This window comes from Podarcis bocagei (assembly GCF_964188305.1).
Source record: "Podarcis bocagei genome assembly, chromosome: 14".
In the NCBI taxonomy this organism is placed as follows: domain Eukaryota; kingdom Metazoa; phylum Chordata; class Lepidosauria; order Squamata; family Lacertidae; genus Podarcis; species Podarcis bocagei.
In genome coordinates, this window is record NC_138139.1 from 55,619,075 (window position 1) to 55,645,763 (window position 26,689).

The following is a 26,689-nucleotide window of genomic DNA, read 5'->3' on the forward strand; positions in this document are numbered from 1 at the left end:
CTCCATTGCTTTTCCCGTCCTCACGTTGTGTTTCCCCTCTTCTCCTCTTCTGCCACTTGACTTTCTTGTTTTCATTCATCTTTCTTGCCTCCTTTCTTCTTATGTATCAATATATTACAGGTCATGTCCAATGAGACAAGGTTGTTTTCTACAAGATGCGCTTAGCTTAGCAACTTGTTCAGTGTGGGGTGAAAGTCTGAAGTGACAAATTGGATGCAATGGCCACTCCCATGGTCTATAACCCACAGGCACATGTGTCTTGTTCGCTGGCATGACTTTGAGGACTGCTGAGGGGCAGTAGGATCTGGGATGACACCAGAAACCAAACACAGCAGAAACTGCAATTCGGTGGTAGCGCTGAAAGAAAAAGTAGTCAAGGTGTGCAGCTGCCTGCTGCTTGCTGGAATGAGATGCTGGGAGGTGGGGAGAAGCGCTGAGCGACAATCTTGCTGACCTGTGCTGAAAGGCGGCGATTCAGCCCAATGCACTGAATAAAACCTCCTGGTCCCTTGGGACTGAAACATCCCAGGACTCCCTAGGTCCTGCCTTGCCCTCCTTCCCTTCCCCCACCCTCAAATCTACACTCAGGGTCTCTTTTGAGTAGTGCCCACTTCATAATAACATGTTCTGTTGGCACCTGACAATCACGTGGTATTTCAAGAACAGTGGAAACTCCAGCACCGAAAACTAAGTAGGTGATTTCTCTGGGGGAATTTTAGCCATTGACAGCATGGCTGAAATAGTTTGGCATCCACCTAAACTGGCGCTGTCTGAGGATCAGCCAGAACAGATGGTTCTTAGCATTACCAGTCTGTCTCTTCTCAGTCTTGAGAATATGCAACTCTGTGGGCCACTGATCGGGGGGGGGGGGGGAGCCTGTGGACTTCTCCATTTGGTTAAATTACCAAAACCAAATCAAATCCACCGTTGTGTGCTTCTTTTGAACAGGAATTTGGACAGATACATTTAAAGGAATTACATAGCTGTAATATATTTCCAGTTAGTGGTTCACAATAATAATCTGTATTTGGAGAGACCATGTACATCAGCTGTTCTAATAAATTCTGATCTTTTCCAATCACATTCCTTGATGCTTTGTTTCTGTTGTAGAGAAGACATCGTTGAGCTGGTAGATAAAATAATTTGGGGTCCAGCAAATTGGTGAAAGGATGCTCTCAGATGCACAAACATGGTTAGTTGCTTTATTTACAAAAGATGAGCCAAGACCTGGCTTTGAGGCAACTCTTTACTTAATGATGACATTGTAAGTACTCTTCTCATCAAACTTGCAGGCCTGAACTTTAAAAACCCAAGGAAAGTGCTTTCCTGTTATACTGCTCTCCCCTGCTTTTTGTCCATTTCAGTACTATCCTGTCAGGTCTACCAGAGGATCTGAATTAATCCTTTTGACTCCATTAAGTGGCTGCACCCACCTATTTCCACTATGGTTTTGTCCTTATTTATTTCAGTAATGGGTGATAGTTGTCATAAATTGGGAAAATAATCTCTTAGAAGCACAAATCTCTTATTAACTGTATTTTGTTTCATTAGATTATGATTGTGGTCTGAGTTTTGGTGAGGTTACTGAAAGGGTTTCCCCTCTACAGTGAGGAAGGAGGAAGTCATTAGGGGAGAGACTTCAAGCTGCAATCAGGAAGTGGCTAAACCACAATAGGGTGCTGCAGAGATTCTTTCCTTTCACTCTGAATGGCTCACATGCTCAGCTTAAATGCCAATTCTCCGTTGCTGTCAATGATCAGGATTCCCAAAGTGGCCACCACTCTGCTTCCTAATATTTTGAAGACCTGGATTTAGTGTGCTTTAGGAAACGGAAGGATGTCTGCAGAAGTGTTGGATTGGATTGTTACTCACACCTCCATCATGCTTCATCCTCACAAGTAATTCCATTCTCTGATCCCTTGCGGGATCAGACTCGCTGCCAACAAAACTAGCTCAGCCCCTCATGAGTTTATGTGCAAAACCACCATGATCCTGGTATACTGTGAACTGCATGAAAATGTTTCCAGATAATTAGAAATTGCATAACATGTTCATTTTCTACATTTTCTACCTCTTATACAAATCCAAGCAGCTTATATAAAAACAATAAAAATGCAACATTCAATACAGTTTTATAAAAATCAGGTAAAACCAAAATGCAAATGCAAATTTGCAGTTTACGAAAATATACCATTTGTATATTACACACTGATAAAAGTGAACAGTACAGACGTTTCCCCACTTATGCGAGGGTTACGTTTCCGGGTACCGCACGTATACGTGATATCACATATAGTAGGGAACACCATCTAAAAAGCCTTCTAAACCTTTGCGAAATCCTTTAAAAAACCAGAAGCACTTACCAGACTGGCATGAATTGTGGCAATGGTGGCTCTTAGTCTTCCTCATCACTGGAGGGTGATGTGGAATCAACAACAAGGGCAGGGAGACTGGTGCCCTGAAGAGGCTGGCTGTGTGTCAGATTCACTTGCTGTTGCTTGTATCTTTTGGGGCCGTTTTCGCGTCTTTTTGCAATTTAAATTTATTTATTTCCCGGCGTCACACGTATACACAGTCATGCAAGCTGAATGCACGTAAGTGGGGAGACACCTGTATACCAAACAAAAAAATTAGAAAGTTAAGAGCCAGGGTTAATGAAAGCTTGCATAAACTTTTAAGATGCATTTAAAGGTCATTACTCTCTCTACCACACTAATACCTGACAGAGAACATTCCAAAGGATGGGTACTATCACCAAGAAAGCCTGCTTGCAAATTGTCACACACAACATTTTATTCTAGAACCACTGGAGATGGAATACTTGTTTTCAGTCCTCACATAATCTATTGCATATATATTTTGCCCCTGAAAAGTGCTTATTGAGAAACTGGTGATGAAATAATAATATTGAATATTCAATACATTCTTTGGTTATGTATGCATGTATTAATGAGTGTCTGGGCATGTATAGAGTTTATAGTGACATGGAAGCATATTGAGGGCAACTGTGTCAATAAGTGTTCTAATTTCAAAGGTAATTCTTCTCCCCATGTAAGAATGCAACCTGAAGAGTCACTTTGTAAAAAAAGATGAAATTATCAGTAGAGTTTGTCAGGGAAGCCCCCAAATTTATGATCACATTTTAGAAATTCTCAAGGTTTGTTTTCTCCCCCCACTTTCTGATATAAAAATGCAGTTTCAATGCTGAGGTAAGACTGCAGAGTAGCACCAGTGAGAGGATGTACTGAAGCCTGGTAGGGAAGTTTATAAATAAATATAGTAAATAGCTTGCTGGCTGCAGCAGATTGATTTTTTTTAATTGCCAGGACCAAAACCCAACACTTTCTCCATCACCATATGCATGTTTGCTTCAGATAAAGTCACAATGAATAAACCCCCCTGCACAGGAAGTAGGCCTCAGCAAGGATAGGCGTGCTGCCTGTTGATTTTCCACTCTACATAGGATCGGGATGTGAGGATGTGAGGGAAAGGAGGAGAAACGAGAAGAACACTCTGTGACAGCATCAGAGGACTCTGTGTGGGAGCCAAAGATGGCAAGCGGGAGGCAGGAAGAGATAACAGAACGGAGGGCAGAAACATGCAAAGGCAACTGTGTCAGCTGCAGCTAATGAGGGCGCGGAAGGGGAGAGAGGGCGGCAGCGAGATCAGGCGCAACCCCCCCCCCCCGCAGCTGCTGCGCGCCAAGCCTTTAATTGCCCTCTGACTCAGGCCGCGCATCATAGTGGTGCCACAATGGAACCACCGGCTGGCTTCTTCCCTGCTGAATAATTTACCCTTTCTACGGCAGCAATTCATTAGCTCTAATGAGAGAGGAGCAGGTCCAGGGAAAAGACATTAAGAGCAGCAAGGTATTTTGTGCAGCCTGGTGTGGGGATCTGGGCTGAGCAGGCAGCGCACACTTGTGGCTCCTCAGGCGGCTCCTGGCTGCAAAAGGCCATCCCAAGGGGAAGCGAAACGCATCCGAAGGGGTGGGTGCCATGGAGGACCACTGACCGGGGGCCCAGGAGCCCCCTTGGGGAAATGACGGCGCAAAGCCCATCTCTTTGCTTATGCACGGTGGCATTGGGAGTTGCGGCGGTGGCTTTGGGGCTCATCCTCCCGTCTTCTCAGCAACGAAGAACCATAGCTGTCAACTTTTCCCTTTTCTTGCGAGGAGTCCTATTCAGAATAAGGGAATTTCCCTTTTAAAAAGGGAAACATTAGCAGCTATGCAAAGAACCCAAGTTCTGCGGGGCAAACCAGAGCCAGGTGGTCCTGCAGGATGAGGCCGAGACCTTCGCTGCCTGAGGCGCAACAACAAAAGAGCTCCCTTCCAGACCGAGGCTGCCCATCATTGCGGCACGCAAGGCAGAAAATCCTGCAAGTGGAAATTAAATCACAGTAACAAGGCATTGTTAAGCTAAAGGTGATGGAGTCTCCTTTATTGGAGGTTTTTCAGCAAAGGTTGGCTGCCCACCTGGCAGGGATGATTTCGCTGCGATCCCTGCATGGCATTGGCATTGGCTGGACTAGATGAACCTCAGGAGTCCTTTCAATGGAATAACTCATGATTTGCACCTTTTCCTGCCTCCTGAAAAATCAGCCGCCACGTTCCTTTACTTCGCCGCAGGGCTGGCCTTGGTAACCTGCCTGCTGCCGCAGAGTTCAATGGCTGCAATTCTGGAGACAATAAATGCAGTGGGAATATGGAGAAGAGAAGCTGGGAGCTACTCTGGGGTGACCAGCTCCCTAAAACGGAGAGCGGCATTCCCCAAAAGTCACGGAGAGGCTTTCACGAGTTCTTCCCTCACGTGTCACTTCTCAGTCTTCCCTCAGCAGTTTCTCAAAATGGCGCCTGTCGCCCAGGTTCGGGTTGGAAGAAATCAGCTGTTTGTTGAAAAAACAATCAATTGGCTTAAAAAAACCTTTCACTGGAAAATGTTGATTCAGCCATCTAGCCATCCAGAAACTCTGAAGCAAGATGGGAAGAAGCTGCTGGGTGCCTTTATCCCCTGGGGCCCTCGGTCTCTGCCCAGCGGCCATTTCGTTTTGGGCCCAATGCTTCCCAACTGGCCGGCTTCGCTCGAGTTTCTCATGCCACGGATGCGATCTGCCCTCACGCTCTTCAGCGCTTGCAGCGGAGCTGGGTTTTCTTTCCAGCGTCTTTGGACGGTGCTCTTGGGAGTCGAAGAGCGAGGCGTTACATTTCGCCAAAAGATAAGTTTGGAGCATTAAGGGTGCAGATCCATGTGGGAAGCCTTTGCTAAAGTCGCCCTGGGTGTAAATAACTCGCTGACTAATCGCAGCTCAATTGCTTGGAGAAGTTTTGGTGGAAATGACAAGCTAACAAATGCTTTTGAAAAATTAAAGAAGCTCATGATCTATGAGGGAGAGACGGGGTCTTCGCGAGGGTGGCCCCCCCTTGCCTTTCTCCCGCCATCTAATTTTCCTCACGAGAAACCGCAGGGGGGGAGGGGCGCTGAGGCGAGGGAGGAGACGAAAGGCGGGAAACTGGGCCGCACAAGACAAGCGTGCGCCTGCGCAGTGGGCAGCGCGGCTTCTCCGGGTCACGGCTTCTTCGCCGCCGCGCGCGCGCCCCGCCGGGGTCTCTCCTGTGCGCGCGCGCGCGCGCGAGTCCCCGCCCCCCTCGGCCACGGCTTCCCCGCCTCCCTCCCTCCCTCCCTCGCGAGCGCGCCTGCGCTGAGCCGCGCGCCTCAGTGACAGCCGCCTCCGCCCTCGCCCTGCTGCTGCTTGTGGTGGTTCTTCTCCTTCCCGAGGGCGGCCGATCCGGCGCCGCGGCCTGTGAGGCGCTTCCAGGGAGGCGGGCGATGCGGCCGAGCGGCCCGCCGTGAGGGAGGCGCGGCCCTGGCGCAGCGCCATGCGGCGGGGCCCGGAGCGGCCTGGCGGGAGCCCGAGCAGCGCGGTCTTGGGCGGCACCCAGAACCCCGGCAGCGGAGGCGGCGCGGGCGGCGGAGGAGGCGAAGGCGGAGGCGGCCCGGGCCCGCGCTGAGAGCCGCTGCCTAGGGAGAAGGGCGCGCTCGGAGGGCCATGGCCTCGTCGTCGGCGTCGCCGCCCTCGGGCTCGTCGGCGCACCAGCAGCTCCTGCAGCAGCAGCAGCAGCCTCAGCCTCAGCCCCAGCGGCGCCGGCGGAGCACCGAGGTCAGCTGCGACTCGAGCGGCAGCGGCGGCGGCGGCGGCGGGAGCGTGACGGTGAGGATCTGCGCCCGGAGCCCCCCGGGGGCCCAGCCGGCCAAGGCCAGCCTCTCCTCCTCCAGCGGCGGCAGCAGCTCGGGAGACGCGGCGGCAGCGGCGGCCAGGAGGGCCCAGGCGGGCGGCGGGAGAGGCGGCGGCCGGGGCAAGAAGAGAGACAAGGGCGGCGGCGGCGGCGGGGCCTTCGGGCTGGGCCTGGGCCTCGGGCTGGGGCTGGGCTCCCGGCGGCGCTCGACGCGGCTCCCGCAGCTGTTCGAGCGCGCCTCGGCGCAGTGGTGGAACCCCACGTTCGACTCTTGCAACCTGGAGGAGGCCTGCCGGGAGCGCTGCTTCCCGCAGACGCGGCGCCGCTTCCGCTACGCGCTCTCGTACCTGGGCGCGGCGGGGCTGCTGTGGGGCGGCTACTTCGCGCTGCGGCTGGGGCCCCCCGGCGGAGAAGGGCGGCGGCGGCGGCAGGCCCCCTTCGTGGCGCCCGCGCTGGCCTTCCTGGCCGCCTGCCTCGCCTTCTTCGCCTTCACCTTCACGCGCGCCTACGGGCGCCACCCGGCGCGCACCTCGCTGGCCCTGGTGCTGCTCGTCTTCGCCATCACGCTGGCGCCGCAGCTGCAGGCGCTGGGACCCCCGGCGGCGGCGGAGGGGGGCCTGGACGAGTGGGGGGCTCCCGCCGGGCCCTGCCTGTCGCAGGTGGGCAGCTTCTCCATGTGCATCGAGGTGCTGCTGCTGCTCTACACCGTCATGCACCTGCCCCTCTACCTGAGCTTCCTGCTGGGCCTCTCCTACTCGGTCCTCTTCGAGACTTTCGGCTACTACTTCCGCGAGGAGAGCTGCTTCTCGCCCTTTGGGGAGCGCCTCCTGGCCTGGGACCTGCTCAGCAAAGCCCTGCTGCACGTGTGCATCCACGCCACCGGCATCCACCTCTTCATCATGTCCGAAGTCCGGTCCAGAAGCACCTTCCTGAAAGTGGGGCAGTCCATTATGCACGGCAAAGACCTGGAGGTGGAAAAGGCCCTCAAGGAGAGGATGATCCATTCCGTCATGCCCAGGATTATTGCCGACGACCTGATGAAGCAGGGGGACGACGAAAGCGAGAACTCTGTGAAGCGCCACTCCACCTCCAGCCCCAAAAACAAAAAGAAAAAGCCTTCTATACAGAAAAACCCCATCATATTCCGTCCTTTTAAAATGCAGCAGATAGAACAAGTCAGTATTTTGTTTGCGGATATTGTGGGCTTCACAAAAATGAGTGCCAACAAATCTGCGCATGCTCTGGTGGGACTCTTGAACGATCTCTTTGGTCGCTTTGACCACCTGTGCGAGGACACAAAATGTGAGAAGATAAGCACTTTGGGGGACTGTTACTACTGCGTGGCAGGGTGCCCTGAGCCCCGAGAGGACCATGCTTATTGCTGCATCGAGATGGGGCTGGGCATGATTAAAGCCATTGAGCAGTTTTGTCAGGAAAAGAAAGAGATGGTGAACATGAGGGTTGGTGTTCACACTGGGACGGTCCTGTGTGGCATTCTGGGGATGAGAAGGTTCAAGTTCGATGTGTGGTCCAATGACGTCAACTTGGCCAACCTTATGGAGCAACTGGGCGTGGCAGGAAAGGTCCATATTTCAGAAGCTACTGCGAAATACTTAGATGACCGCTATGAAATGGAGGATGGAAAGGTGACTGAGCGTGTTGGTCAGAGTGTGGTTGTAGACCAGCTTAAAGGTATATATATACGTGTGTGTGTCTAAAATGAACTGGTATACTTCAATACTTTCCTCCCATAGTTTCTTACGCTTGTTGTGCTGACATGGGCAAGTCTGGACACATCAAGTACAACATCTGAGATTCAGAGTTTTAGTTTTGAGGTTGTCCTTGCTGATTCTTCAAGGAATGAAAGATAAGGTATTTGATGTCATATGCTTGGCGGTTGCAATGCTTTCTGATTTTAGAACTGATTATTATAAAGGGCACTTTTAATGTTGTATTTTAATCGTCTGCCAGATATTTTATAGTTCATATACTTTCATATAGTCTGTACTTAGGGTGATTGGGTTTCAAGTGATTCATAGGCTTCTAGAAAAAAATATGACGTTCCGAAAAAAACTTTGTCTTCATGCTGAGGAGCAGACTGCAGACACCTCATATTAAGGCAGATTTGCTTTTTGGTTTCTCCAGAAAAATACCGCTATTTGGTGAGTTGTAATGGTTAGAACTTGACTTACAAAGTACTAACCTATTTTGTTGAAGCTACAAATAGATTTGAGGCACCCAGTTACAAATCTGTTCTTTAGAGAACTTGTGGCAGTTTGACAAATACTTTAGGGAAAAGGCATATATTTTAATGAATTTCAAATAGAAGTCAGAACTTAAAAGAATATGTGTTAGATGCTCCTCCGAAAACAGTCTAATAATGTTTTGTTTCAGGTACTTTGTACTGTATTTATGAGTCTGGAGAACAGATGAAAGAGCTGAATGTGATCCAAAATGAAGTATTTGATACTGTTTTAATTAATAGTCAGTTTTAGAAACCGTAGGCAAGAGCAGAGTGCACTGGAAGGGAGACAGCTAAGTGTGAGTAACAGATGGGGCATGGAGCATAAAATGACATAAAATATGCAAAGCTAAAGCTTCCTCAAGACAGCTTGGAAAATGTCTCCATCTTTCCTCCTCTTGAGTTTTCTTAGCATGGTGAAATTTAAAAGGCAGAAAGTTTAAATGTAGTAATGGACTCAGCCTTCCTTCCTTGACAGCAGATGAAGGGTACCAGTAATTGTTATCTGTATAAATTGTTTTGAATTTCAAACTGTCATTTGACCTCGACCAAGTCAGCTGCCTTAGGGCAACCTGATTTTTGAAGAAAAGAAGGTCTGTTCTGTTTATTCTGTAGCTCCCAGAAGTGCACAAGATATGCTGCACCCTAGGACACCAAGGCTAATTTATATTTGTTTATTATATATCTATTTCTTTATAACATTTATAGTCTGTGTTTCCAGTACAGAATACTCCTAGGTCAGTAGTTGCAAATACAGTATTAACAATTTAATAGTGAAATCGCGCGCGCTCTCTCTCTCTCTCTCTTTTTAAAGAAAAGGGGTTTCTGGCTCTTCCCGATGTGGTAGAAAGCCTTTGATGTGAATGACTACCACAAAGTGCCTACTTGCTGTTTTAGCAGTACACTTAAGCATTTAACAAAGATAAGACATAATTAGAAGATTTTCTTATGTCTATCCTGCAGAGGAGCATTGTGCTGTGTAAAGAGAAGCCTTTGTTTTCTGCAGCGACACACTTAACACTGAATGGATGTTTAACTTGCATATACTGGATAAATTCAGTTAAAAACCTGATTTTATGAGTAGTTCTAAATTGGGTTAAGCTTTGTATAGTGTTATTGAAAATATAATAAACATATGCAGGTAATTAATGTGGTTATGTCACTCTCATGGCTTTTATTTAGATTCAGCTCAGTTTAGTGAAAGAGGGATTAAAGTATGCAGGAATGAGCTTTGAATACTGTTAGTATACTAGATGTACTAGATGCAAGAGTCTTTGTTGCTGCAGTTAACTATCATAGGTTCCCCTCTGGAAAATGAATTCAACAGGACTTCTGTTTAAGATGTGCATAGGGTTGCAGCCTTGGAAATGTTGAAGGGGTCTTACCTTGAGTGGTGGTGGGTCAGCTTTGTGTCCTGAAGGACTTCTGTGTGTACACAAGCCATTCTGCTTGCTGCTAAATGTTTTTGACACCATGTTTGCTGTAGGAAGATAATCTGCAGGCCATTAGGCTGTACCTCATTGCTAAACTGGTGGGGAGGGGGGCAGAGTCCTGCTAGCATTCAGCTAGACGAGAAAAGTCTTACAATTATTCAGATGCTGCAGTGCAGTAGTCCTTGGTGCAGGATTCCCACTCTTCATAACATGTAAAGTGTGTGTGTGTTGTTGTTTTTAAGCAAACATTCACACTTGCCAATGAAATCAAGTGCTACTGCGTGGGACAGAAATGCCTACAGTATTCAAAAATTGTAAAATATTGCGGCCCTGTATTGTATAAGCCTATCCTTGCCTTTCTTTTTATTGTGAGGGATTAGGAAGGCAGGAAAAGGGAAACAAAAGTCTGTTAAGAGCAGTTGATGAAATGTCTTTTTGTTGCCAAAGGATGGGCCTGACTGTTCCCAAGAGGAGAAGTGAGCCATGGGAATAGCTGGCTCACTGGCAGTAGTAGCTGGCTGCTGTGGTTTGCCTAGTCATAGTGGAGTGCACATTTGAGAGAGGGGTTCTGCAAACAAGTGGGGAGGAGGGATAGTAGTGGAAGAATGGTTTCAGCTTTGTTAACTGTAATTTTCCTGTAGGTTTGAAAACATACCTGATTTCTGGTTTGAAAGTGAAGGAGCCCCCCTGCAGCTGCTCACAGATGCTGCTTCCAGGTCTAGAAGCAGGAGACAGAAGCAAGTTACAGGGAACCTCATCAGCAGAGAATGTTGGCAACTTAGCAAAAGGTTTCAGACAGTTGGAAAAAACCAAGGTTTGTCAAATGTATTCTTCAAATTTCTAAGGGTTTTAAATCAGAAACTTGTTTGAGAAGCTTTCATTGGGGACGTTAAATAGCCACTTGGGTGGTTGGAGTAGAACTAGGAACATGCACCACTGAATCCTTGAAGAAGGAGAAACAGAAAGATTTCATTCTTCATTTTATTGCTTATGAAGCCCTAAAATGAGAGAGGAACCATACTGGGTGATAATAGCTAAAGTGGCTGACTGGGAACAGTTATGGACCACAGGTATGAAGTTTACGGCATGCAATGCCTTAAGAGAGAATATTATGAAAATGATATACAGGTGGTACATGACCCCAGTCAAGCTTGCAAAAATCTATCATTTGCCCGATAATAAATGTTGGAAATGTAAGGAAACTGAAGGTACATTCTTTCACCTTTGGTGGACGTGCCCAAGGATTAAGGCTTTCTGGGAGATGATCTATAATGAATTGAAAAAAGTATTTAAATATACCTTCTTGAAGAAACCAGAGGCCTTTCTCCTGGGCGTAGTAGGCCAATTGGTGCCAAAGAAGGATAGAACTTTTTTTATGTATGCTACAACAGCAGCAAGAATACTCATTGCAAAGTATTGGAAGACACAAGATCTACACACTCTGGAAGAATGGCAGATGAAGGTGATTGACTATATGGAACTGGCGGAAATGACTGGCAGAATCCGAGACTAGGGAGAAGAGTCGGTGGAAGAAGATTGGAAGAAATGTAAAGACTATTTACAGAAATATTGTAAAATTAATGAATGTTAGAATGATGTTGGATAGAAACTAAGTGGTTTTTAGCTGCAACACTATAAGGGAATATGAAGAATGGATTACTAATAGGTAAAGATTTAATGTTACAATATTTTAAGATTAAAGATTAGGATAAACAAAGAGGGGAAGGATTTGCTGAACCAACAAACTGAATTGGAATACAAAAAAGGGAGGCCTGAGGAGGTCTGGGAAACAAGCTAATGAAAAATAAGTGATGGAAAGATTGAGTTGTTTTTAATTACTTTTATTTTGTATTTTTCTTTTTTCTATTTTTATTTTGTAATATTTTGAAAATCTTAATAAATATGTTATAAAAAAAGATAATAGCTAAAGTGGAGGGTTGGCTGCGAGAGACCCGGTTCAAATTCCCATTCTGCCATGAAGCTCCCCAGGTGGACAGTTCTCCATATCTCAGTGCAACCTCCCTCACCGCAGCAGTGTTAGTGCGGAAATGCTGCTTTGAGTTCCTGGGAGCAGGTGGCAAATGGAACAAGGGGGTGGCAGGGAACTCTTGTTATCGGGTCCTGATCCTTAAGTACGATTTGTGGCTTCAGATCCCCAAATGTATGTGGGAAGAGACACTTCTTAGCTGTGCGCTATTTGGTGTGCTCTTCCAAGCAATTGTCCCTAGTGCAATATTTGTTCCAGCTAACCAGTCACTTTTCAGGGTTGCTTTTCTGATATCTGCATGGGAAAAATAACTGATTGAAATTTGTGTGTGTGTGTGTTGCTTACAAAGTAAAGCAAGTGACAGAGCAGAGACCTTTTGGTTTTGTTTTAGCATAAAAGCATTCTTTAGCTTAAATGCTGTGATGGTAGAGAAACAAGAGTCCATTGATTCTAATGCCTGCCTTAATCATACCACTTAAACTTTCTCATAAAATTGTCAATAAATGTATCAAAAGCTTGAAAAAGAAGGGAGGACTCTTCCTCAAGGAGCTTGTGAGGAGGAGGAGGAGGGGATGTCTGTTTCATTAAGCCAAAGCACATGCAAACTGAACTGAAGCATTGTGTAAGGAATAAACTATATATTATTCTTAATTTGCAATATATATTAACATTTTTAATATAAAAAATACTGTATACTGGAGATTGGGTTCCCCACCCCTATGCTGTTAACTACCCTGGCACCCTTTGGAGAGAAAGGGTGGGATATAAGTTTTTTTATTTGATAACTAAAAACAATTGTGTGTTGGCAGGAGCTGATGGGAGCTGTAATAAAAACATCTGGGGTGCACCTTGCTGGTTAAAGGGTGTTCCAGAGCCATTTTGAGTGCAGTCAGTAGCCCTGAGAGGCTTAGGTACAAATCCCATATTCTTTGCTCTGTAGATACTTGGTTCATCTTGGCCCGTATAAGCCTTCACAGGGTGGTGGGAGGGGTGAATAAATGAGATGTAAGGTTGTTATCAGCCTTGAGTTTGAGATGTAGGTAGGATGAACATGCCGTCAGTATCAACTGATGCATTTGTAGTTTTTAATTCATAGCAAGTCTGTTAAATATTTTCCTCATCACTTTAGGCTATGGTTCTTTATGTGATTGTGTGTTTTCAGTAAAAAAAGGATATGATTATTTTCATCTGCAATTGCAGATGAAATATTAAGGATTATGACAGCGTCGCTGTCCTTCAAATTTATAATGAATCTTGAATAAGGTATTTAAGTATAGCCCTGGAGTGTCAGAGACAGCTGCACACCATACGGAGCAATGGATCCAAACTACAAGAAAGAAGATTCCACCTAAACATTAGGAAGAACTTCCTGACAGGAAGAGCTGTTCGACAGTGGGATTTGCTGCCAAGGAGTGTGGTGGAGTCTCCTACTTTGGAGGTCTTTAAGCAGAGGCTTGACAACCATATGTCAGGAGTGCTCTGATGGTGTTTCCTGCTTGGCAGGGGGTTGGACTCGATGGCCCTTGTGGTCTCTTCCAACTCTAGGATTCTATGATTCTATATAGAGCTTCACCCTGTATCTATGTCACATTAATGGATTGCTTCCTGGGGGTCATAATCCTCAGGAATTTAAAACATTCATAGAATTGTAGTGTTGGAAGGGATCCCAAAGGTCATCTATTCCAACCCCCTGCAGTGCAGGAATCTCAATATATACGTTATTACCATTAAACTTATTTCCAGCGGTTGGATTGTGCTAAAAAAAGGTTTCAATCAATGGAAGTCAAATTATCAACACAGGGAAGGTGATTTTAATGGTTGATCTCTCAGAAATCAGCTTTTGCTTCCAAATCTTATGTATTGAAATTCAAACACAAATTATTTCTGTGCGGCAAAGGGTTGCAACAAAATACATCACTTTAAGTGCCAAGCCCTGAATTGGTCAAGGAAAACCCCACGATTGTGCAAAACAGGTGGGGTGGGGGAGCCCTGCTTGTTGCATTATGATGAGGCTTTTCAGTTTTTGAATGCTGAAGCCTGTGCATACATGAGCCACAGGACAGGCTGTGGGGGAGCAGGGGAAGGGACTGAAAAAGAGAAATCTAATAATTGATTTTGGGATGGTCACCTATCAGAAATTTGGAGTGGGTTGATAACCCTTCCACAAAGGCAACATTGATGGTCTGGAAGAAACAGAAGTTCAATATCATGTGAATAAGGAGTTGTCTACACGAATAGAAAACCTGTATCAGTAGAGAGGATTGCCATTTCACATTAACTGGGTCCATTTGCACCAACTGCATTATTTTATAGCAAACCAAGTTACTAGAGAAACTGGACCTCACTCATGTGAAGCATCTTATTTTGGAGAATGAGCATTCAACACAAGGCTTTGTTTCTGAAATGTGTACTTTATTGTAAGTGACCTCCTTGGCTCTTTCTATCTGTGGGACCAGCACGGGTGGCCGGGCCTGGTGAACTTTTAATTCCTTACACCTATGGTTATGATTCGTGGGTTCCTACTTGATTTTATTTTGATTTTAAATGTGATTCGAATTGTATTTTAAACTAATGGTTTGATTTTGTGTTTTTAATGTATTATATATTTGGTGTTAGCCGCCCTAAGCCCGATCTCGGCTGGGGAGGTCAGGGTATAAATAAATGTTATTTATTATTATTATTATTATTAAATGAAAAATTCATTTGGCTCATTGAAGAACTAACAGGAAGAATGGCATAGGGCAATCTATACAGGGATAGCAGCCTCTGAAGTCAACTTCTGCAATAGTTGGTGTCCTCATTGCAATACAGCACCACTGTAGGAGGTACCAGGCGTGGGTTTGAATTGTTGGAGGGGTTGAGAACTAAGAGGCTCATTCATACCTGTCTCTTGGGAGTGTCTGAAGGTTGTCCCTTATTGGACCATGGTTTTCAAAGAAGTTGGCGTTGGCGCAAAGCAAAATGTAGCACTCCTGACAGCTGATACATTTAAATATTCCTTCACTGGTTTTGAGGTTTTATGCTTCTGATATTTTATATCCAAACCTTGCTTAAACAATAAATCACTTGAATAGCCTGGGGCTTCTGTAATGGTTGCCTGACTGGGATGGTTTCTATAAACCACGGATGGTGTAACCTATGACACCCCCCTTCCCATCAAATGTTGTTGAGTCCCTGCCCACATGGCTAATGTTTAGGGGTGATGGGAGTTGTAGTCCAGCCATATCTGGAGGGCCACTGCTTTCCTGCCCCTGCTATAAATCATTGCAGCCATTGTGTGTGTGTGTGTGTGTGTGTGTGTGTGTGTGAGTTGTGCTTTTCTGAACAAGTACACCTTGTGAGGAAGGGCTCTTGATACTGTGTGCCAACTGAGATCTTCCTCCTGCTCCCTTCTGGTGAGCTGGAAGGTGGGATATAAAAATAAGATAAATGATGAATTAGAGCTGCTTCTCTATCTTTTATGGACTATGTTTTCAGCTTTAACATTCTGTATCTGTGGCCGTGAGAACTAGAATCTCTCTCTCTTTTTTTTTAAGATGGCATTTCCATTATTCCAAACAGATTATCTAAGTACAAGTGCATTCACTGTATTTTTGTTTAATTATAGTTAGGCTTCCATTAAGTGGTTATAGCTTTTCTCATATGTGATACTACTTTCCTTTACACTCAAGTGATTTTAATTCTATTCCCAAATATTTAAGGAAGGAAAAAGGACAACTAAGTGTGATGTGCAACCTGTTGGCAACATCCCATGGACTGCATTTGAGAAACCTTTTGCCAAGAATCCTGAAATTTATACAGATTGGACATGCTAAGAGTTGCAATGTCAGTGCTATTTAAAAGAGACACATTAATCTTGCAGTGTTTTTCTCTTTTGGCTTCCAGACATGCCCTTCATGTAATACTACGTTGGCATCTGCTTCTGCTGCAAGTATAGAGGAAGGAGCTATCCAAAATGGGGGCCAGGATGAACATAAAAACAGCACAAAGGTAACACTAATTTATCAGCTTGCATTCTTCTCTCGCTCCCCTGCCCCATTCATGTGGTAAGTCCAAGATTTGGAAACTCACTTAGGGTAGTCTCAAGAGAAAACTCACTTAACCACTGACATACAGAATTCCATTCTCAGAACTGATCTGTATACTTCCAGAAGTTGCGCTTGGGTGCTTCAAACTGATCATTTTGAACTATTAACTATTAGTGGTGTAACACATTAGAGCCAGCAACAAAGTTCCATGACTAGCCTTATCTAGCTTCCTCCAATCCATGTTTGTAGAAGAGTAAAAAAAAATTTAGAAGCCAGTGCTGGCCCAGGTATCAGATAAAAGGTGGCATAGGAATTTAATAAGTAAATAATAAATTGTAAAATGTTTGATCATGCCACTGATTTTGTGTGGAGTCAGTGTGCCTTAATTGGATAAGACTAGCTAGTTTGGGGCAAAAAGTGTAGGTTGCACAGTGGTGTGAAAATCTTTGATAGTATTACGTAAGTTTTACATAGAGATAATTGAAATTAATGAACATGGCTAAGTTAGGTCCATAAGTTTCAGTAGCTCTACGCCTCATAAAATTTAGTTGAATACCATCCCTTCTGTTTCAGACAAGGGGTGTTTTGACTTGCAAAACAACAAATAATGTGCATAAAAATAATTTGCACTGTAAAAATATCCTGAAATTTTCTTCCGTCTTAATCGTTTGGTTGTGTTTACAAACCTGAAAATTGTTGAAAAAAGAAAGCTTGCAGGCTTTCTCACTCCAAATTATAAACTGTTTGAGCTGAGGCAGTTTTTCTGTCAAAATTTCTTGAGGAACAATAGAATGGCACGATCACTCTGTCTCTTTGTGCTTTTGCCCCTCCTTTGATCTGAATCAGGGCCCTGGAGGATGCAGTCCAAAGTCCCAGAATGGTCTTCTAAGTCCTCCACAAGAGGAGAAGCTGAGCAACAGCCAAACATCCCTTTATGAAATGTTGCAGGAGAAAGGAAGATGGGTTGGCGTGAGCTTGGACCAGTCACCACTTCTGCCACTGCGCTTCAAAAACATCAGGGAGAAAACGGACGCTCACTTTGTTGACGTGATAAAAGAAGACAGGTGAGAAGGATGGATGTGGTGGGGGGAATCCCAGCTTCACATACACACTGGTGGGGTCTGAACTAGCAGCAACTGAACAGGAAATGGGTATTGATCTCGTGGTGGATAGCTCAGTGGAAATATGGACCCAGTGCAGTGCATGGTAGCTGTGAAAAAAGCAAAATCCATGTTGGGGATCGTTAGGAAAGGGACTGGAAATTAAACTGCTGGTATGTTACTGCTGTCATACAAATCTGCAGTGCAACCACACTCGGAGTGCTGCTTGTCGTTCTTGCCACCTCACCTCAGAAACAATGACTGTAGAGCTGGAAAAGGGTCAGAAAAGGGCAATCGGAGTGATCAAGGGAAAGTTTGCAACATATGGTGCTTTTTAGTTTACCATTACAGAGTTACATAAGATTATGCATTGTGTAGAGAAACTGGGTGGACTTAAGTTTTCCCCAACCTCCTGTACGAAAACCCAGTAGAGTCATCACACAGCACACACTTAGACTGGATTTCACTACCACGTGATATTGTGGCAGTCATCCACTTAGCTGGCTTTAAAATGGGATGAGGCAAGAAAATGTACTACCTTTGGGGAAACAGGCTTTGAATACCAGTTGCTGTGAAACAACATTGGGGAGAGGGCCCTCGTGTTCTCCTTTTGGCCCCTGTGGGAAATGGGATGTTGGATTAAATAGCTGTTTGGTCTGATCCACCAGGGTTCTTCACATGTTCTTAAATAACTAGTCACAGTTTTTAAATAAATATTTTCAGGAGGCGACTGAGATTTGTCTAAGCAGCGCCTTGTTAGGTGGGCAGTTGGCCATGAGCATTCAAGCCCCAGCCAAGCAGCTGGTCTCTCCAGGGGTTTTGGTGTTTCTCCCTTCTTTGACGAGGGCACCCTGGTGGGCACTGCAGCATCTCTGAGACCTGGTGTGATAGGGTGGCTGTGAGCATGAGTTGGGAGCAAAGTAGTTCCCAGTTCTAAATTCATGTTCTGCATTAACTTGCTGGGTTACTCACCTCTCAGCCTTCGTCCTCCATCTGCATGTGTGGATAATAACACTGGGCTACCTTATATGGGTGTTGCAAAGATGGTATGCAACATCTTAATCTTCAGTAAGTTCTGCCATTTCTGCATACCCCAACAGTTTGTGCAAATTGGGTTTACATTTTGCTGCACAGGCTTGCTCCCCATCTTAGTGTAAATGGAAATTATTATTCTGCCGCCCATCTGACTGGGTTGTCCCAGGCCCTCTGGGCAGCTTCCAACAAATTAGAACACAATAAGTCTATGCACGAAGGAAGTAACATGCCACCTCATAACTTGCAGGACGTTAGTGCCATCCGTGGTGAGACTTTGAATCTGTAAATTGTGCAAGTGATGTGTGCAGTCCTTGGGGACGACATTTCCCATATAGAAGGGGGGTTGTCTCAGAAGTCGAGTTATTTGCATGACATAGGTGGATCATTCTGCTGTTATGCCTCACCGTAATTGTAGCTCCGCTGGAGGCTGGTAGTCCAACCACCTTCAATGCCAGAATCTCCCTCAGCCAGTCCCTCCCTGCCTGCTTTCTTACTTCACAGTCCAGCAGGTAGCACACACTGTCAGCTTCTTCCTCCTCCTCCTCCTCCTCCTCCTCCTCTGTCTCAGTGTTGCTGTTACACAATCCAGTAGGGAGGAGGATAGGGACAAAATTAGAATTGGCTCTGTCTACCTGCTGGAAATATTCTGAGCACCGCCTTCCTTCCTTGTGGGGACACAGATACTGAATAGTGAGAGACTAAGAGCGGTTGCTCAACCAAGAAGTAACCTGGAAATGGGACATTAGGAATTGTTTCTTCAAATGATAACTGTGCAGAAGTAAACTCTTTTCCATTCTTCCTCTAGCTTGATGAAAGACTATTTTTTTAAGCCGCCCATTAACAGACTGAGCCTGAACTTCCTGGATCAGGAATTGGAGATGAACTATAGGAGCAGCTATCAAGAAGAGGTGTGTTTGTGTGTGTTGTGTATTGTGTATGTTCTGGTTGTCTCTGAGAAGCAAACCAATGAACTGCTAATTTTTCATTTTTCACTGAAAAGTAGTCCTGGAGTGTTGCGTTTTGTGGAGGAAGGGGTGCTTTATCATTGTCCTCTGCTCTTAATCTCACCCAGCCCGGTTGCTTTTCTCCCAGGGTTCTGAATTCATACTTCTGAACATACATTTGGAGCTTTGTAGGAGGGGAGAGAGATGCTTTAACTCCTTCATGTCTGTGGCTTTTATGAGTTGTTTTGGAGGATGTTATGGTTTGTACTTGGTTCCTTTTTGGGCAGTTACTGAACTTGATGCTCGGATGGTTTAAGGATAGAGAACAATACGCTGTTGCAGGAACCATAGAATTGTAGAGTTATAACGGATCCCAAGGTCCTTTGGCCACCCCCCTGCAATGCAAGAATCTCAACTGAAGAATCCATGACAGATGGCCATCCAACCTCTGCTTAAAAACCTCCGGTGAGGTTTGATCCAAACTACAAGAAAGAAGATTCCACCTAAACATTAGGAAGAACTTCCTGACACTAAGAGCTGTTCGACAGTGGAATTTGCTGCCAAGGAGTGTGGTGGAGTCTCCTACTTTGGAGGTCTTTAAGCAGAGGCTTGACAACCATATGTCTGGAGTGCTCTGGTGGTGTTTCCTGCTTGGCAGGGGGTTGGACTCGATGGCCCTTGTGGTCTCTTCCAACTCTATGATTCTTTGATTCGATTCTATGATTCTATGAGTCCAAGGGAATCCATTCCACCACTGAACAGCTCTTTACTGTCAGAAAGTTATTCCTGATGTTGAGTCGGAATCTCCTTTCTTGTAACTTGAAGCCATGGGTTCAAGTCCTACCCTGGAGCAGAAGAAAATGAGCCTGCTCCATCTTTCGTGTGACAGCACCTGAACATCCTTTATTTAGGCAAAAGATAGGACAAAGGTCCATCACACTGTAAAGGTTCTCCGTCCTTAAACCATCCTGAACATGCACTGCTACCCTGGGGGAGTTTCTCAACATTCATGGGAGCTTTGCCTCTTAAATTGTTTGTAAGGTAGTTCCTAATATCCAGTCTAAATTTGCGTTGCTGAAATCCCTCGTGTTTTGTTACACTATCGCCGGTTCTGGTGAATAGCCCCCTCACAGGGCCTTTTGAAGACCGCAAAGCTGCAGCTGCCCCTTGCATTCAGCACTGCAATAAGTTGCTGTTGAGAGTGTGGGATATAAGATACTGTCCGAAGGCAACTTAGCAGCTGGACTGAGTGGCCTCCCGGAAGGAGATCTCCTAGCAATGCAGTCAGAGCTGAGGAATGCACACAGCTGAAGAATAAAAGGCAGCTGGCTGCATTTCCCAAGCTGAGAACAAGAAAGCAGGTAAGGGTGACAGTTTTGGGCAAAGGGGAGCCTAGAGGATGGAGTGTGGAGGTGCAGTAAGAGGATGGGAGGAAAGGAAGGAAGGAAAGCAAGAAGGTTGAGGACAGGGACAGAGGGGGAAGCTTCACTCCAGAGCAGGAGGAACAGAAATAGTACGCTTTATTTCCTTGGGTTAAAAACTTTTTACCCTATTATACTGAAGGAAGGCCAAAGGAGGGTAAAAAAGAGAAATTTTTAACCCAAGGAGATAAAGCATACAAATGGACAGAATTAGTGTCGAGTTATTTATATGTAAAAAAAATTGTACTGTTTGTTTTATATCTGTGTTTTAAAAAAATATTATATTGCTCTTTGTAAATAGCCTGGAGGTCTTCAGCTGAACAGGTTGTATATACATCTTATTAAATAATGTAACACCTTCCTTCTGTCTCCCACCCCCAAAAGCTCTGTCTGTGCCATCATATTTGACAGAAATGCCCACACTGGATTTGATTCTCCTTAAAAGGCAAACAAGAAAGAAAGAAAGAAGGAGGGCACCCACATATTGGTGCACTGTCTCATTCTGTTCTTTTTGCCTTTATCTGAAACAGGTTATGAGGAACACCCCCGTGAAGACCTTCGCCAGCGCTACCTTTAGTTCACTTCTGGATGTCTTGCTGTCCACAACCGTCTTCCTCATCCTCTCTGTCACCTGCTTCCTGAAGCATGGCATGGCTGCAACTCCTCCCCCGCCTGCAGCAGTGGTTGTGGTGGTCATTGCCATTCTGCTAGAGGTGCTGTCCCTTATCGTCTCCATTAGGTAAATGAGGCAGACTCTGGATCGCTCTCGCAGGGTGCGTAGGATAGCAGCAGAGGCAGGGCCTGCTTCTTGGATTTGAAATGGGAATAGCTAAGAATGGGATAGAGAGTTCTGTGAGGGCCTTCGTAGCTCTGTTGTATGGAAAACAGACTCCTCCTTTCACCACTTAGAGGTGAGCCAGGACTCTCAGATTTGTACTAGTGGTCCACCCTAGGCCAGGCAAAACCCACGAGTCACTTTGGACATAATTAAACGTGTAAGGCACCCTAAAGGTGAGAACATGACAGGAAAGGGAGGAGAGCAGGATCCAGCAAAATGGCAGGGCTGCCGCTGCTAGTCTGATTAAGAGAGGAAATCAGGCATGCCAGTTCCTTGCTTAGAGGCCGGCTCTGAGTGAAGTGGCTCGAGGACTGCAGCTATGCAGAGAGACTTGCAAAACCATTCCCCTCCGCTTCTTTGCCTTTCTAGGCTCAGTTCTGTCATAGATAGAAGCAGCTACACTGGCTGACTTGGATGTGTGTTGTTTTCAGAATGGTGTTCTTTCTGGAGGACGTCATGGCTTGCACAAAACGGTTGTTGGAGGGGATTGCCGGCTGGTTGCCGCGACACTTCATTGGTGCCGTTTGGATCTCCCTCCCCGCTGTCGCAGTCTTCTCACACTTCAGCTTGGAATTTGAAACAAACATTTATGTAAGTCATACATTGCTGAATCCCATAACTGGACTGGTTTTTCTGTGCTCCTGCTATATCCTGGGAGGAAGCAGGTAGAGGATCGAGATTGAGAACCAGAAGTTGGCTCTCTCGCTTTCTTTCTTTTTTTCAAAATTCAGTTACCAGAAACGTTGGTGGGTAGATCTTCCCTGGGTGCCCAAAAGTATGCAGGTTGCTTTCTTCCTGAGAGGAGTTGGAAGCAGTGCTGAGGGAGATGGGAAGGGAAGTGCCTAGCAGGCTGGGGCCCGCCAGTTCCAGTGAGCTGGCTATGGGGTGCTTCATTCTTGAAAGGAGAGCACTGGAGAGGCTGGCTGCATGTGAAGCCAGCATATGTTAAATGGAGTGCCAGATTTACATGTAAGCTAAACAAGCTATAGCTTAGGGCCCCACTCTCTTGGGCCCCCCCCAAAAAAATTAACGGGAAAAAACTGGATGTACATTTCCAGAATATAAGATAAAAAACAAATAAAATAAAACTTACACATAGCAACAGTGTAGGTCCATAAATATAGCATATATTAAACACAATAAACAGCAACAATTTGATGTTGACAAAGGACAGCTGGACATATAAAGGGCCCCGTTACCTTCAGTAGCTGAGGGCCTCATCAAACCTAAATCCGGCCCTGAGGGGAGGCATAATGACTAGTGAAATTTTGGTTTCGCGACCACAGCCATTAAAAAAAGAAAGAAAGTGGATTCCTGTGCATTTACTTAGACATCCTATTCCAATAGATCATATATGACTAATAGCTGCTGTTTCTGTTTGTTGCAGTATACCATGTTTATGTGTTCTGCAATTCTCATCACTATTGTCCAGTACTGTAACTTCTGCCAGCTCAGCTCCTGGATGAGATCATCTCTGGCCACTCTGGTTGGAGGAGTCTTGCTAGTTTTGCTGTGGGTGCCTCTGTGCCCTGACAGGTGAGCCTTTGAGGAAAAGTGGTGCTGCCTGCCTGTTGCCTGTGAGTTGGGACAGTGCCTTTTCCCCAGTCAGGGTCTTGGGGAGCATCATCAGGAAGCTGGAGTGAAATAGGTGTTCTGTCTCCCTCTTCCACCTGGTGTCTTTGTTGATTAGAAGTGCTGCCACTTTGGCCATCAGATGTATACTTTGACGTTTTGTGAAGTAATGTGGTTAACCTCTGGGGGGAAGGAGGATTGAGGCTGGTGTATAACTCCGTGTCAGAATGGGTATCCAGCAGCCCAGAATGAGATTTGGAGAGTGGCAGCCAGGAGAGGTGTTTCGTTTTTCTCTTTTTGAGGGGTGTTTTTTGCAACTGTTCTTTTCCCCCCCTCCTCCATGCTTTTGATTTGTTGTTGTCTCTCTCTTGTGTTTTTGTTTCAGCTCGGTGGAGGAATCGTATATTGAATCAGTAAAGAACTTTAGGTAAGCATTCATTGGATTTCCTTTCGTTTCTGGCTATTACTGAGCCTGGCAGCCTTTTCCCTAAGTCTTTATATCAACCAGCAGCATTTTTAGACCTTAAACAATTGCTTTCTCCTTCTCCCCCACCCCCAGCTTATATTCACAAGGTTTTGAGAAGCTCTGGAACTCTGTATCTGAAGTCATCATGCTTTACTGCATGATAGCCATCAGGTGGATGTCTATGCCTTTTCCTTTTTGGTTTGAGCTTGGATTTGAGGTTCCTTGCGTCCTGCCCATTATTGTTTGGTGTAAGGAAAATGGAAATGGCCAAGTGGAGGATAATCATCTCCAGTTTTTACTTAGATCATTTGTAAGGTGACCAGTTCGTATTTCGGGTCAGCAGGTGCTTGGAGCCTCCAGCCTGAGATTGCCCTATCACTGTCCTAATCCACAGGCCCAAAAGAGAGCCTGTGCGAGTGGTTTGATGTAGGGATACCAAAAAAAGAATGTAAAAAATGCCAGAACGGCCAATTCTAGTGCATTTTTAGAATTCACTAGCCTGCAGCACAGCCTGCAGAGCCTTTATGCCAGGCATAGGGAAACTCGGCCCTCCAGATGTTTTTCAGACTACAGTTCCCATCATTCCTAACCACTGGTCCTGTTAGGTAGGAGTGATGGGAGTTGTAGTCCCAAAACATCTGGAGGGCCGAGTTTGCCTATGCCTGCTTTATGCCATTACAGACTCCAAAACAGGAAGCGCTCATCATGACTTGGGTGCACCCTGGAAAACATTTATGCATCACTTACACAAAGCACAGCATATGTCAGTTTGGCCAGAACCTCCCATTGATGAAGGCCCCCCAGTCTTAGAATCATAGAATCATAGAGTTGGAAGAGACCACAAGGGCCATCGAGTCCAACCCCCTGCCAAGCAGGAAACACCATCAGAGCACTCCTGACATGGTTGTCAAGCCTCTGCTTAAAGACCTCCAAAGTAGGAGACTCCACCACACTCCTTGGCAGCAAATTCCACTGTCGAACAGCTCTTACTGTCAGGAAGTTCTTCCTAATGTTTAGGTGGAATCTTCTTTCTTGTAGTTTGGATCCATTGCTCCGTGTCCGCTTCTCTGGAGCAGCAGAAAACAACCTTTCTCCCTCCTCTATGTGACATCCTTTTATATATTTGAACATGGCTATCATATCACCCCTTAACCTCCTCTTCTCCAGGCTAAACATGCCCAGCTCCCTTAGCCGTTCCTCATAAGGCATCGTTTCCAGGCCTTTGACCATTTTGGTTGCCCTCCTCTGGACACGTTCCAGTTTGTCAGTGTCCTTCTTGAACTGTGGTGCCCAGAACTGGACACAGTACTCCAGGTGAGGTTTGACCAGAGCAGAATACAGTGGCACTATTACTTCCCTTGATCTAGATGCTATACTCCTATTGATGCAGCCCAGAATTGCATTGGCTTTCAGAGCTGCCGCATCACACTGTTGGCTCATGTCAAGTTTGTGGTCAACCAAGACTCCTAGATCCTTTTCACATGTACTGCTCTCAAGCCAGGTGTCACCCATCTTGTATTTGTGCCTCTCATTTTTTTTGCCCAAGTGCAATACTTTACATTTCTCCCTGTTAAAGTTCATCTTGTTTGTTTTGGCCCAGTTCTCTAATCTGTCAAGGTCGTTTTGAAGTGTGATCCTGTCCTCTGGGGTGTTAGCCACCCCTCCCAGTTTGGTGTCATCTGCAAATTTGATCAGGATGCCCTTGAGTCCATCATCCAAGTCGTTGATAAAGATGTTGAATAAGACCGGGCCCAAGACAGAACCCTGTGGCACCCCACTAGTCACTCTTCTCCAGGATGAAGAGGAACCATTGATGAGCACCCTTTGGGTTCGGTCAGTCAGCCAGTTACAAATCCACTGAGTGGTAGCATAGTCAAGACCGCATTTTACCAGCTTCTTTACAAGAATATCATGGGCACCTTGTCGAATGCCTTGCTGAAATCAAGGTAGGCTACATCCACTGCGTTCCCTTCATCTACCAGGCTTGTAATTCTGTCAAAAAACGAGATCAGGTTAGTCTGACATGACTTATTTTTCAGAAATCCATGTCTTACAGATAGCTCCCCTCCCTAGGCCAATAACTGAACGTCTCAAGCCCCAGATAAGCATAACGTCAAAGCAAGCCAAGTACTGTAGCATAAACGTAATGTGAGCTGATTCTGGCAGCGACTGCCAATTCGTCCTGAATTTATCTTGGCTACCAAGGTGGTGTTTACAGGCCTTCCCAAACATTTCCCCCGTTTGATTCTACACAACCACCATCCTCATAAAACATGCACTATGCAGGTGTTAAAATGGCCTTTTCATGTGAGTTGAACTAAACACATTAAGGACCATCTTGTAGACCTGGTTATCCAACACAGACTAAGAAGCTGTAACATGTGAACCTTGGAGACAGCAGACATACATGAGGCTCATTGCCCATTTCTGAAGAAATGCTTGATGCAGTAACTGATGCATCAGGGCAGAGTCACATTTTGTCAAGCAGCTGTTGCTGCAGTGGGAATAGTGGCCTGTCAATTTTCTTGCTGATCTAGTGCTTCTTGCATTTCAGTTTCAGCTCCATGGAAATCTTCAACTCTACACAGAACATCAGGTAATCATTAACATCTAGCAGTCTTCCTTGCACTTTCTGCTTTCTCCTCAAAGGCTTAAATGAAGTGCTATAACAATTTTTTTTATAAAAAAAAGGAAGCTTTAAAAGAACTGCACTGATGATAGTCATTGTTTGGATGGGGTTTTTTTATCCATTTCCACAGTCACACAATCAATCAGTAGCTGAACTGGGTTCCATACAGTCATAAAAATAAATTAACCAAAAAAGCCTCAAAGACAAAAAATGTAAAATAAATAGCAAAAACAAAAGCGCCAAACTTAATCCATTCCGGAAGTCCATTTAACTTCCAAAATGTTCAGAAACCAAGGCACAGCTTCTGATTGGTGCAGGTGCCCCGGGAACAGTAGCCGACAGCCGCATCAGACGTTCGGCTTCTGAAAAATGTTTGAAAACCAGAACACTTACTTCCGGGTTTTCAGCATTTGAGAACCAAGGCGTTTGAGAACCAAGGTACCACTGTATGCTATAAAACCTTGCTTGTGTATTGATTAGAAACACTAAAAAAGGTCAACTGTACACTGAACTCCATGTCCAAAGAGTTAGACATCAGCAGCCTGCTTCAGAATTTAGCTCAGGAACAACCAAATTGACTGTAAAAAAAATGCCAAATAAACTAGAGAAATATAACAGCTGCCTGGATTTTAAAAAAAGAAAAAATGCAGAATGTTAAAAAAAAATGCACAATAGAAAACAACATGGCATCAGCAATTTAGTTGAAAGTTATATGAGAATAAGTGATATTTAAGAAAATGATGAAATTTGAAGTAATAT

The 26,689-nt window shown here is 45.3% G+C and overlaps 1 protein-coding gene and 1 long non-coding RNA gene across 3 annotated transcripts in view; one reads left to right on the forward strand and one right to left on the reverse strand.

The window, feature by feature from the left end:
* Positions 1 to 5,308, reverse strand: part of LOC308573646 — a 31,366-nt gene extending 26,058 nt beyond the window's left edge. Inside the window, exons 1-2 of the long non-coding RNA XR_014002150.1 lie at positions 4,478 to 5,308; positions 2,364 to 2,610 (exon numbers count right to left, since the gene is read on the reverse strand). This is a non-coding gene — a long non-coding RNA (uncharacterized lncRNA). The remainder of the gene's footprint in view (positions 1 to 2,363; positions 2,611 to 4,477) is intronic.
* Positions 5,309 to 6,033: 725 nt separating this feature from the next.
* Positions 6,034 to 26,689, forward strand: part of ADCY9 (adenylate cyclase 9) — a 30,012-nt gene continuing 9,356 nt past the window's right edge. The window contains exons 1-10 of one of the 2 annotated variants that reach the window (XM_081170743.1): positions 6,034 to 7,927; positions 10,552 to 10,724; positions 15,783 to 15,887; positions 16,772 to 16,989; positions 18,866 to 18,968; positions 20,956 to 21,164; positions 21,695 to 21,854; positions 22,651 to 22,799; positions 23,221 to 23,262; positions 25,856 to 25,897. In XM_081170743.1, coding sequence (XP_081026869.1) covers positions 6,049 to 7,927; positions 10,552 to 10,724; positions 15,783 to 15,887; positions 16,772 to 16,989; positions 18,866 to 18,968; positions 20,956 to 21,164; positions 21,695 to 21,854; positions 22,651 to 22,799; positions 23,221 to 23,262; positions 25,856 to 25,897 — 3,080 coding nt within the window. In that variant the 5' untranslated portion in view covers positions 6,034 to 6,048. The remainder of the gene's footprint in view (positions 7,928 to 10,551; positions 10,725 to 15,782; positions 15,888 to 16,771; positions 16,990 to 18,865; positions 18,969 to 20,955; positions 21,165 to 21,694; positions 21,855 to 22,650; positions 22,800 to 23,220; positions 23,263 to 25,855; positions 25,898 to 26,689) is intronic. The other variant, XM_081170744.1, reaches the window with a different exon arrangement.